General features: G+C 49.8%; 1 protein-coding gene across 9 annotated transcripts in view; it reads left to right on the forward strand.

Moving 5' to 3' along the window:
* Positions 1 to 13,207, forward strand: part of Atp2b2 (ATPase plasma membrane Ca2+ transporting 2) — a 310,592-nt gene that overhangs the window by 245,919 nt on the left and 51,466 nt on the right. For 5 of the 9 annotated variants that reach the window (XM_032905907.1, XM_032905902.1, XM_032905903.1 and 2 more), the window contains 6 exons: positions 1,612 to 1,737; positions 3,494 to 3,526; positions 4,709 to 4,768; positions 9,883 to 9,924; positions 10,691 to 10,849; positions 12,726 to 12,940. In XM_032905907.1, the coding sequence (XP_032761798.1) occupies positions 1,612 to 1,737; positions 3,494 to 3,526; positions 4,709 to 4,768; positions 9,883 to 9,924; positions 10,691 to 10,849; positions 12,726 to 12,940 (635 nt within the window). The remainder of the gene's footprint in view (positions 1 to 1,611; positions 1,738 to 3,493; positions 3,527 to 4,708; positions 4,769 to 9,882; positions 9,925 to 10,690; positions 10,850 to 12,725; positions 12,941 to 13,207) is intronic. The other 4 variants (XM_032905905.1, XM_032905900.1, XM_032905906.1 and 1 more) reach the window with 2 other exon arrangements.

The following is a 13,207-nucleotide window of genomic DNA, read 5'->3' on the forward strand; positions in this document are numbered from 1 at the left end:
ACAGCTGCTCTGAGCCTGCACAGTAGAGGCCTGCCTTCCAAAAGAATAAGACTTAGTGATTCAAAAGCCCCAAAGAGGTGGGCCAGCAGATAAGACCACTTGCTGCTCTTGTAAAGGACACAAGTTCAGTTCCCAGTACCCACCAGATAGTTCACAACCTTCTGTAACTCCAGTTCCATGAGATCCAATGCTCTCTTCTGGCCCCTTTAGGTACTGTACACATTTGGTACAGAGATATATGCAGGTAAAACATGTATACACATGAAACGAAAATAAATAACATAAAATAAGTGAATAAATAACAAAGATGAGTAAATGCAGAACCACTTCACTCAGTAGCTGCCCTCCCAGACCCCTAAGAATCCTAGGGCTCTCTGGAACCCATTTTGAGAAACTTGACATTCTAAAAAGATGATCTGGATATGGTAGTGCAGGCCTGCAGTTACAGCTACTGAGGTGGCTAAGGCAGGGGAATCACAGTTCAAAAACTGCCTAGGCCAGAGTGAGTTCAAGGCCAAGCTTAGGCAACTTAGTGAGATGGTGTCTCAAAATTCAAATATGTCAAAAGGCTCAGATATGGCTCAACTGGTAGGGTGCTTGCCTAGCATACACTGGTTCCATCCCTAGCATCACATAAATCAGACTTGTTGGAATACATTTGTAACCCAGCATTGGAAAGGCTAAGGCATGGGGATCAGTAACGTAAGGTCATCTTCAGTGGCATAGCAAGTTCAAGGCCAGGCTGGGATACATGAGAACCTGTCTCAAAAATGACTGAAGAAAGCACTCTGCAGAAGAGCATTAGCCTTGAATGCACATGGCCTGGATACGTACCTCCTCAGCATGAAACTTGGAAGGTCATAAAACACAATGCACAGGATGGCTTACAGAAACCAGTTATATTGAAACAAAGTAGTTTTAAAGTGTGTGCACAATCATGTCTGTGTTTCTATAGTAGCACACAAGACAAGATCCAGTGGGAAGGTAAATACTGATCTACTGTCAGAAGGATGACAGTCAACATCCACCAGAGCTGTAAATCATAAGAAAAGAACCTGGAGTCTATAATGTATCTACAATTATGCAGATATTGGTGATAGGTTCCATTTGCTATATACATTTATAATGGGGAGAAAACACTGAATTTCACTTTGAGGTTCATGAAAGCATTGTATGATTTGAGGTTTTCTCATCTCGGTTCACAGACCCCTGAATTCTCCATTAGGAGGGAAGGTGAGCCAGTCCTCAGCAGTACTCTTTAGGCCTTAGTTCTCATTTCTTCTTGGTTGCAGAATGAGGCTTGATTCTAAATATTATCCACAAGAAGAAAATGTCACCTGCTTGGCCTATAAGAATAATGGGAGAAGAAGTGAGGGATAGAGGCAAGTAGAAAGTGACTGTCAAGGCCACCATAGGAGGTCCTGGGCCTGTATCTTCTGTAGAACAGATAACTGAGAGCAATCTTGTAATAATGTCTCAAGCCCATCTCTAACTGAAAGTGTCATTCATTATCTCAGTGAGCAAGGTACTACAAGCTGATGGATACCTGTTCCTTCTGTTCATTTGTGAAGGAGTCTTCATGTGATAGTAACCAGGTTATACCTTCCTCAGGAACTCATGTGATGGAAGGCTCAGGACGGATGGTGGTGACTGCTGTGGGTGTCAACTCTCAAACTGGCATCATATTTACCCTGCTTGGGGCTGGTGGTGAAGAGGAAGAGAAGAAAGACAAAAAAGGTAAGCCTCCTACATACACACACTCAAAAAAACCAGAAAAGGAGCTTTTAAGGCCACATTTTCCATTTATCTGTTCACTCCACATTATAGAGCACTTGCTTCACCATGCCCTGTGACAATAGCTGCCACCTTTGTCCTCAGGGTCCGCTAGAGTTGGGTGGGTTCTATATGTTCCATCTTCCCTAGTCTTTGTCTTGTCTAGTCATGTCACAGAGGCTCCTCCTTTCCCTTAAGGTTGGGCTCAGGATGCTGGGCATGTCATTCAATCTCCAAGCTCCAGCAGTAGAGGCAGCCAGAATGGGCTGGTTCCCCATCACTTCACTATTAAATAGAAATCCCTACACAGAAATATTCCTTCTGACATTGTTAATTCTACCAACAGAGTTTTCAATCTATCCAGCAAAGCACAGTGAAAGGCATGGGCAGAGGTGATTCTTGGGAAGGTAGTTGAAATTGGTCCCATGCTTACTGCTCCGATTCCCCAGGAACTCACCCTGCCCAAGTCCTGGTTCCACTTCCCCTTTCAAAGTAAAAGGCCTCGTTACCTGGTGTCCCTCAGTGCGGTGAGTAGCAGGCTGTGATACAAATACCTTTCAAATTAGAGGAAAGATGCTCACACAAAATGTTCTGAGCCCAAAGGCCAGAACAGCCAACTCTTTAGCTGGAATCCACACTCAGGCTCAGGCACAGTGCCCTCTAAGACTGTCAGCCCTTTGACTCCTTTCCTAAGTGCTAGGGAAGATTCCCCAACACTGATCTTCTGGGAGCTTGGGAAAGGTTGATAACAGGGCAAATGGCCCTCCCCAGGTTCAAGCAGGTATGGTACTCATGCTCAGAGGGTACTGGAACACAAAACCTGCATCGAGGCTGAAGGATGCTGGTACCTGAGGGAAGAATTCCTTTCCAGTGTGTCCCCTAGGGTCACAGCTGTCCCTTTAATGCTGAGCATTAACAGTGAAGCTTCACTGTTGGCTGGGAAATCTAGACAGAAAGAGTGAAGTGGGGCTGAGTTCAAAATGGGATAAAGTCTTGGCTGAGAGTCCCAGCAGGTATTGGGACAGGATCTTATGAGTGAATAAGAACCTGTAGCCAGGGTGAATAGACTAACTAAGTGTAAGCAATAGGACAAAGCTAAGAAGTTGGTGGAATGCAGTAGTTTGAAAACCATGTTCCAACATCTCTGGGGCCTGGCTGGGGAGATACCCAGAAGCTCTTGCAGATGAATCCTATATTTGACAATGTCATGAGGAAGACAGGCATCAGTGGCCCCTTGGGTACCATTCAGGGTCCCTTGCTGAAATGAACCAGAATACTGAGGTACAAGAGTCAGTTTTGTGTAGGGAGTCAAGGTGAAATATGAAGGACTTGTGGCAGAGGAGCCAGAATTGAACCCTGTGGACTTCCCATCCCATCATGTCAACCTGAGACACAGCTCAGCGTGCAGGATGGTCTCATGTGCAGGGGTGTGTGTGCACATGTGTGTGCGTGTGTGTGCATGTGTGCGTGTATTGTGTGTGTTCATGCATGTGTGTGTACACATGCATGTGTGCATGCATGGTATGTGTGTGTATGTGTGTGCGCGTGTATATGTGCATGTGTGCATGCATAGTGTACATATGGATGCGAGCATGTGAGTGCATGCGGGTGTGTGCAGGTGTGTGTGTGTGTGTGTGTGCGTGTGTTGGTCTGGTGTGGTATGCACACGAGGTTGTATGTGCTTCTCCTTCATTAACATGTCTCAAAAATCATCACACAGGTGTGAAGAAGGGGGATGGCCTTCAGCTACCAGGTACAGTAAGACAACCCTCAGGGAAGATGGGCTTTTAGGAATAGCTGCAGTTGTGGGCCCCTAGATCAGCAGTACATAGTTTGAGTAGACCCCATGCCTACTCGAGATTATCCCCTACATATCCACAGGATATCTGTGTTCTCCTGTATTCCAACCCAGCAGTGCAAGAAAAAATTCACTCTTCCCCCTTGCCCTTATGTCCCAGGCCAAATGGCTCCTCCACGGAAGCGCCACACACTAGCACACAGTGACTTTCTTGTCATCATAGCACACCTGCCCCACAACCAAATAACGTACCTACTGAGCAGTCTCGGCTCCTGTGTGAGTCCAAGCACACAGTGTGTCCACCTCGCTCACTAGCATCCCTTCCTCTTGCTTCACATATAACCATATCCCCAGCCCAAGAAAGAGCTCCATAGAGGTGAACTTGGTAGTACTATACCATTTGTAATGTTTAAGTTAAGATCTCCCTGATCTAAAAGGAAACATCTAGAAGCCACCTTTGGGTGAGACATCTCACATGGGGATTACTACAGTGATCTTCAATGAGCTGGTCAGGGAAGGAGAAGGAAGTGATGGGCAGTAGCCTGATCCTAAATTATCACCATTAACAGCAGTTCTTCAGGGGCATAACAATGGTGGTCACTAAGAAGGCCCCTTAAGACTAACTGTTCAGGCCATATACCACTCACTGAGCATTTTGAATCAGGAGACTTTCTTATTCCATGGGGTTCCCACCTGACCAGCCAAGCCAGTGCAGTCCAGATGTCACCATAGAAGTGCCATCCCAGCTGGTTGTGTGGTATCCTTTAATCCCAGCACTTGGGAGGCAGAGACAGGTGGATCTCTGTGAGTTCAAGGCCAGCCTGGTCTACAGAGCCAGCTCCAGGCCAGCCAGAGAGCTACACAGTGAATCCTTGTCTCAAAAATAAATAACTAATAAAGAGCCATCCCGCCTGAGCATCTGACCACACTCCATGCCTGAGTCTCAGTCCCCACCCTCCCCTGTGACATCCATAGGAACATTTCACCCCCATCCCCAATTTGAGTTCCTCACTTTCCAGCAGAGATTTTTTTTTTTTTTTTAAGAATAAGACATGTGATTATCCCCAGTAGGTTCATGTCTCTGTGGTCGCCTTCTCCATTGTGACATTGCATTTTCCATCCCTCCCACCCCCACAGCGGCCGACGGCGCGGCACCTGCAAACGCTGCAGGTAGCGCAAATGCCAGCCTAGTCAATGGTACGTCTCCACGGCGAGCTCTCGGGCTGGGTTGCTGGGTGTCTTCTTCTCTACCCCCTACTTGAGGCTTTCCCTATCCTGGGTCCCACAGACCTCCGACATGCATGGCCTCCCCAGAGCACTCTCCCTCCCATGTGAGACAGATACTTAAAAGCAGGACCATGACCCAGGAAGTCAACTCCACATGACCTTGGCTTCTGGACCCACGAGAAGCAGTATGCCACCCAGTGTGGCTTACCCTTGAGCATGGTTCTAGCTCTGGTTTTAGAACATTACCTCAGGTCAGGAACTAACCAGAAGTCAGCATCTGGGTCCCTAGCAAAATCTCCAAGCCTCCTCTGAAACTCCCCAAAGGCGGAGACTCAGGCTGGAATTCAGCCCTTTAACCCCACCTAGCATGGCTGAGCCACAGACAGACATTTCTTCCTCAGTCTCTTTCTCTTCTCTCTCGCCAAGCCAGCAGGTATTGAGGATTGTGGGACTTGGGCCTAGTCTGTCCTTCTAGTGTGGACTAGTGTGTCTCCCTGGTGCCTGGGCTGGAGCATCTAAGGGTCTCTGTATTCTTACCTCCCTGGGGTGGCTGCTCATGTCCCTGGGTCTTCATTATTCTCTGCACATACACAGCCATGGAGGATTATAACCGCTTGCTCTAGGGATCTCCACTGTCTACCATCATCAGACACCACCTGTGTCCCCATTAGGTTCTGTGTTAACCACTTAGAGCCACACCTTGATGCTCGAGACATTAGGGTTTGGCTGTGAAAATACTACCAGAGAAGTCAAAGCAAGGGCCAGAGTGTCCATTGCTAAGCGCTGGACATGGTTCTTATTCATTCTGTAGTTCACTTCCCACCCCTCCTGCAGAATGTGAATACCTTGACCCACCCCATCCTCCTACCCTACACCCTACACCTCTAGGCAACCTACCTGCCTTCAAAGCAACCAACAGACCCACCCAGAAGATGTCAGGGGTTGCACAAGGCACTTCTGCAAGCAGTTGCTAATTCTAGTGCGGGTCTATTTCAAGCCCGGGAGGAGGAAGGAAAGCAGCTGGGGTTGTGGGTGGTGTCAAGCAACAGGGAGGGTGGCTGAGAGGTGACAGGAATATCCAGCATGGGCAAACCCACAGCTGAGTTAGAAGGAACCAAGAACCCACTTTCCCCAGGAGAGGAGTATACAGGCATCGTCTAAAACAGCCAGTTCCAGTAGAAAAGGGACCCAGAGAGGATGAGGAGCTTTGGTTTCTGCCGCTATTGTTTCCTGTTCTCTATCTCCTTCATCCTCCTGACAGCCCTATGACCAGGCTTTGGATATGAAGGATGAGAGACTGAGACTCAAGGAAATGAGGACACTAGTCTAATCCCAGCGTGGTGGCACGTTCCTTTAATCCCAGCACTCAGGAGGCAGAAGCGGGTGGGTCTCTGTGAGCCCAAGGCCAGCCTGATCTACATAGTGAGTTCCAGGACAGCCAGGGCTACACAGATCCCCATCCCCAAACAAAACAGCAACATAAAAGCTCTAGAGTCTCACCACAGGCTGCTCAAAACTGCCTGTAGCTCCTCACATACAAGCAGGGAGGATCCAGCACCCTCCTCTGACCTCTGCAGGCACCCAGCACACTTGTGGTACACAGCATACATACCGACAAAACCCTCACACATATAAAAATAAAATAAAAAGAAGTAAAGTAGCAGAATGGGCCTGTAAACCCAGAACACAGACATGCTTGGCTCTGGGCTGTGTCTTCCTCCATTGGATCCAGGATTCCACAAGGAAATGTGTCTTACAGGTTTTCCAAGGAAATGAAGAGATTCCCCACACACACACCAGGAAAATGATCCTCTAATCAAAGACATTTGAGGGCTGGGTGTGGTGATGTGGATCTATCATTCTAACACTTAGGAGGCAGGCTTCCTAGCAGACGGGAAGATCTTAAATTTGAGTTCAGCCTGGGCTACAGAGTAAGGAGGGTCCTGTGTGAAAGATTTCAATGGCTGGGGACCTAGCTCAATGGTCAGGCATTTGCTTAGCATTGACATAGTATTCTCTATATAAAGATTGATCAGAGGACCCTGAGAAAGAAGGAAAGAAGGAAGGAAGGAAGGAAGGAAGGAAGGAAGGAAGGAAGGAAGGAAGGAAGGAAGGAAGGAAGGACAGGAAAGACAGAAGGAAGAAAAGCAGGCAAGCAGGCCACCAGACCCCAATCCAGGCCAACAAATGAGAATTTGAATTGTAGAACTGTTCAGACTTCAGAAGGAAGCACGGAGAGCTGGTGACTGAGCCTGGGGCAATGAGAGAACCCACCATAATCTCACCTCCTTTCTCCGAGTCAAACTTTCTCTGATAATAGGAAAAAAAACCACAACAGCCACAGAAATAAAGGCAGTGGCTCCCTAACTGTGACCCTCCCAGTTCCGCATCCGAAAGGTGGAGGCATCACAATCGCTGTTTTTATTTCATTATTTTCTTCTACACTCATGCACATCACACTGTCAATCGAAACTGAGGGCCCAGCACGTGGTTTCCTCAGCATGGGCTCATTTCACAGAGCAGAGGAGAGAAGTGATGTTTCCAAGGTCTCCTAGCCTGTAACCTGTCCCCACCAAAGCCTGTTTACTGTATTCTGTCCAGGGATCTTCCAGGGTCAAGATGAGCCCGTCTAGAATATATAGAGAGCAGAGACTGGGAGACCTCATTCACCCCATCCCTGTTCCTCTCTCTCATCCTCAGGCCCATCTTCCAGGTCCCTAGTGAGGGCCGGCTGCCACAGTGCAATGCAGGGCCAGGTGGGCACCAGTTTAATAAGTCCCTTGCTTCTGACAAAGCAGGCCATCTGCAGCAAAGCGCTCCCTCCCTCCAGAGTGTGCATCGGTGATTATTTGTCTGGACATGTAATCGCTATGGCAATAAAAGAGAGAATCGCTGAGATTAATGGCCACATGCAGCAGTTAGGACATCTGGTAATAGAAGGTAAAACAAGCCCTTCTGGCATCCAGAGGTGCTTCTGGGAGCCCTATCCTCTGGCACCCCTTACCCCAGTTAGTGAAATTATTATAAGAAACAAAATATAATTGTTGCTGGTTATTCTTTTCTCTTTAAAGAAAAAACTTTTCTTCACGCTGTTTTTAATCCAAAAGAAAGCATTTTACAATAGGACAAGAAGGGTTTTTATCCTGAAACTCCAGGTGGGTTTGAGACCCTCTGATGAGTTATGGAGAGCAATTAGTGAGCTGGGGTCTGTCTGAGTCACCCACCAAGCAACCACAGTGATGGTAGCAAGCTGATCTCAAAGCTCCAGGGCTATTTTGGAGGTGAAGACAAGATGCCTCTGGACTTCCATCGGCCTCGGCTTTCTCATCAATAAGATTAAAAGGTTGACAGTTCCTCTCACCTGACCTCGCAGGGCCTGACAAGACATGGCACTTGCAGAAATGTCTGCAGTCAGCTGAAGGCTGGACTCTGGAAGTGGCTGTTTTGAATGTAAAACCCCAGATGCTCCCCGATTCTAGATAATCACCTCACTTCATCGAGGTGGGAACGGACTAGGAGAGGCAAAGCTATGGAGCTGATTGGTGTTGAGATGAGATTCTCAGGAACCCCTCACAGTGCCTCTACGAGCCCCCTGCCCTGGGCTCAGAGGAGTATTGGCAGAGGAAACAGCAGCATTGAAACACTCCAAAGCAACCTGCCTTGACAGTCACCTCCCTCTCAGAGCCCTGGTTTCTGGGAGCCTGCCAGGAACATCCTTGTCAGAAAAGACAGTGATAAACACTATAGCAGTGTTTCTTGACCTGCCAATTGTGTGAACCCATACTTATATCATGATTTGTAACCGTAGCAACATTACAGTTGTGAAGTAGTGAAGAGACCAAGGGTTACAGTGTTAGAAAAGTTAAGAACTGCTGCATTAGATGAAGGCATGAAGACCATGTGAACCTAGAGCCTGATGGCCTTGGCAGTAGATACCATGGGTAGACAGCCTTCTCCCACCCCTCCTGAGGGACCAAAGCTATAGAAAATTTCAGTGGATAGCACAGGCCTAGTGGACAGGAAGGCACAGCCGAAAGCAGGTATCTCAAGCAAGAAGAAGCAGCCTCCATGCATGACCACACTGGCCCAGGCTGGGACAGGGGTTCCCAGGCAGCAGTGATGGCAGAAAAAAAGGCCCCACACCCAGCCCTTCCCCCATAGCAGGCGGCATCAGACCCTGGCATGACCTGTAGCATCCAGTATAGCCACTGGCTAATGCTAGCCAGTCTGTGAAGCTGGAGCCACTGCTGAAGACCTCTTTTCCAGGGACTAGTGGCCTCCTCCCAGGACCAGGACATCCCCACAGACCTTCAGTGACCATTCTGGGGACCCCTTGCTCACCCCATGCCCTGTACTCTCTATGGGATTTTAGACGGGGGTATCCTTGGTGTCTGGCATCCTGTGCTTCAGAAGATAATCTACCCAGTCCAAAACAGGGGACAAAGGGACATGTTGACCTCCATTCCTCTCCATTCTCTCTCTCTCTCTCTCTCTCTCTCTCTCTCTCTCTCTCTGAAAATAAAAGTGATGTAGCTAAAAGGTGAACCAGGAGACCTTGTCTCAAAAAAAAACATAAAAGGGCCAGGGTTATAGCATAGTGGTAGAGTTGTCTCCCTAGTGTATACAAAGCCGTAGGTTCAAATCCCGATTACTGCACAGGGATGGGAGGGAGAAAAGAAGGGAGAGAGGGAGGAAGGAAAGACTTGAACACTTCTCTTTCCCTCCTTTCAGTCATAAGCATCATGCCAGGCTCAGTTTGGGGCCCTGGGAGCCTCCCTCTGCTTCCTGTGTGCAGACTATGGTTCCTTTTCCCTTCTAGCTCATTCTTTTCATCTATAAAACACTGCAGGCCAAGGCTGTTCCAACAGAAACACCCCCACAACCAGCCCCAGAGAGAATCAAGAGCCTTCCACCCCCACAGCCCCCGTGGCTAACATGATGGCCAGGCTGGCCTTCATTCCAGATCTCCTCAGCATCCCTGAGCACCTTAGCCCTTCCTGTCTGTGACATGAGTGTCTGTGGTCTGTTGCGTCCTCGTGATGACCTGTGCTGCCTGTTGTTTGTTGAAATTCTCTGTTGTGTAGGTAAAATGCAGGATGGCAGTGCCGACAGCAGCCAGAGCAAAGGTAACTGCAGCCGTGGGGCTAGAGTCACACAGAGATAGGGATGTACCGGGGGCCAGAGGCAGATGCACCCACACCTGTGGGGAGCTCTGGCATCTTTTGGGGTGCAGCCGTGATTCTCATAATACTGGGTAAGACAAAGAGGTGTCATAGTGAGGTAGAGGATGTACCAGGGTCAGCATCTCCCAAGCCCACCTATCAGCTGGGGTCTGGAAGTTGGCTCTTAGAGTCTTTTACAGGTAGAGGGTTGGCTGGCCTCTGGTCAAAAGAACCATGGGTCCTTCTGTCCATGTCACAATGACAAGGATCCCTTGACCAGAGATGGGCGCTTAGCACTTGTGCCTGGGACACCTTACTTTCTTTTTAAGCCTTGCTTTGTGTCCTTTCTATGATTAACTCCCTAACAACCCAACAAGTCGGCCTCAAGAATGCCCAGGGGAGCCCTTCTCTTTCAATCTGATTGTGAGAGGGCCAAGGCCCATTTTGGGTGGGGTCGTGGTTCAGCCCTGTCCTGCTGGGAATCTAGGGTAGAGCCCTTTCCTATAAAATCCCAAACATATCTCTCATCCCAGGTCCCAGGGACTACTGGGACCCAGACACTGCAGCTGGAAGGGGCGGGTCCAACCCGAGGCTTCTTTGCCGGCCATGCAGGTCCCAGATGGGGCATCGGCATTTCTACTGGGCAGGCAGGGTGGGTGCTAAGCATCCCGGCCTCTAGGCTAACCTGCATGTGTGTGTCTGTGTGCACATGCATGCTCTGCCCCTACAGCCAAGCAGCAGGATGGGGCAGCTGCTATGGAAATGCAGCCTCTGAAGAGCGCGGAGGGCGGTGATGCAGATGACAAGAAGAAAGCCAACATGCACAAGAAAGAGAAGTCGGTGCTTCAGGGCAAGCTCACCAAGCTGGCTGTGCAGATAGGCAAGGCGGGTGAGTTCACAGCAAGGACCTCCCTTCTGACCCCTGCCCCGTTCTGCCTTGTGTCTTCTCACATGTAAAAGAAGAACCTTGATTCCAGCAGTCCTGGTGGCCTGCCCTGCTCTGGATATAAGAAGCTTGGCTCTGCAAATAGACTGCCACAGTCCCAGCTCTGAGGATTTGAGCTGGCGGCTTTCCCCAGTTCCAAGTCCCTGTCTCTGTAAATGGGGATATTTTTTGTCACATTATGGCAGGTTGCTTTGAGAATTAAAGATGACCGTTTAGACAGGGGACTTAGCCTGTGGCTCATATAGTGGGAGACATATCCTGTACGGCCTATAGTTCCAGACGGCCAAGACTTTATCCTGAGGACAGCGGAGAAATGTGGAAGGGGTAACAGCGAGAGAAAGCCAGAATGGATTTGGGCTTGATAATGCCCACGCTAGCTATGGTGCAGAAGGAAGGGTGAAGGGGTTGGGGCAGAGCCAGACGCCCATGCAGAAGGACTTATCTGAGCTCCAGCGAGCAGCCCAGGCTTCCCAACTGAGACATTAACTGCAGGTGATAGCTGTGGCAGTCTCCGGGCCCAGGGAGCCAAGCCCAGCTGTAAGGTGAGCCCCAGTTCTGCAGCACAGCCTTGACCTCCCCTTGCACCGAGGATATATGAAAGGCAAGACCTCCCACCTGGCTACCGAGGCCTCTGTGACTGTCTCCATTTCTAATTAAAGACAGCGCAGCAGGGGACAGCTGCAAATTATAGGCTCAGTGGTCTATATTTAAACCTGGTGACAGCTCTCTGGGCTGCCGGGAGCTTGGCTTCCCGCCCCTGCGGCTGTCAGGCGGGATAGAGCCAGGCTCTGATGCTCGCAGCTGGAGCCAGGGTGGGGAGATAGGGGCCCAGGGATTTCCCCCTCCCTGCTGTTGCTGGCACAGGCAAGTGACTCCACAGTAGCATGCGGTACTGAGGGACCAGGAAACTAAGTGATGACAGCCTCTTGGCCTCTGAGGACCTCAGTCCCCTCTCCACCCTGCCAGAGATAAAGTTCACAGGCATCCTGAGCTCTCGGCCTTCCACTGCCTCCCTCTGGGGCTGATTTATGGATGGGCAACTCCAAGCTGAGTCTGCAGCTCAGATCTGGCAGGAGGGACCCCAAGAACAAGTGTATGTCTTGAGCTGCAGCATGGCCTTAGCACGTCATTCCCCCTGTCTGAGTCCCCGTTCCCTCATCCAAAAATATCTGTTCCCTCCATCTGGGACACTCTCCCCGAGAACAACATACATGCCTGAAGCCTTTTCTAATATCACCTCCTCTAAGATGACCCCCTGGCCATGCTAGCTACAGCAGCCACCCTTAGCAGCCACGTCTTCCTGTCACTCTTCCTCACGGCATCAGTCTGTGTCTGTAGTGGTGGCACACACGCTTCCTGGGTAGGGTGTCTGTCTTTGTTACTGCAGATCCCTGTGTCCTAAATGAGGATGTACCATGCACCTGCCATGTCGCAGGCTCTCAAAGGTGCTTGTTCGGGGAATGAGTAAAACATTCTGCCTTACCTCTTTATTCTGTGACAGCTGTGTAAAGGTGGCTCTTGATGTACTCGCGTGTTCCCTAGCCACATGTTTTTAGTGTGGCTGAGTGTCATGGGGACAGACACCGTATTTCCACGTGAACGTTTCAGAACCCCAGGAAGGAACACTTCTCCCTATGCCTCCTCATCCAGAAGAGGCAACTAAGGCTCCCTGCGAATCAAAGCAAGGTTCCTGGCCACAAAGCAAGGAAGAGTAGCTAGCAGATTAGCCGAGGTCTACCCAAGAGGCCTCCAGAAGCGGTTTAGTGAACATCTCACACTCCCTCTGGAAGCCCTCTGAGCAGGTGTCCCCCTGTCACAGGCCTGGTGATGTCGGCCATCACGGTGATCATCCTGGTGCTCTACTTCACCGTGGACACCTTCGTGGTCAACAAGAAGCCGTGGCTGACGGAGTGCACACCGGTCTACGTGCAGTACTTCGTCAAGTTCTTCATCATTGGTGTGACGGTGCTGGTGGTCGCTGTGCCCGAGGGCCTCCCTCTGGCTGTCACCATCTCACTGGCCTATTCCGTGAAGGTAAGAGAGGGGAAGAGCAGAGTTAGGTGCCTGAGGCGGTCCCAGCTGGGGCCAACAGGGAACTAGGGAGGGCGTGGTGCTAGTACTTGTAGATGGGCTACCAAGTGTGTGACTACAGCTTGGATTTGGAGAGAGGATGTGGGCAAGTCCCCCAAATTCAGACACCTTCAGAAGCGTAATGCAAACCAAGAGCTAGGCCCTGGCCACATAGGAGATCTCATTATTCAGACCCAGCAAAGCCTGGCTTTATGGGGCTGCAACCTGGGC

The sequence above is a fragment of the Rattus rattus genome, chromosome 6 (assembly GCF_011064425.1).
Source record: "Rattus rattus isolate New Zealand chromosome 6, Rrattus_CSIRO_v1, whole genome shotgun sequence".
Taxonomy (NCBI): Eukaryota; Metazoa; Chordata; class Mammalia; order Rodentia; family Muridae; genus Rattus; species Rattus rattus.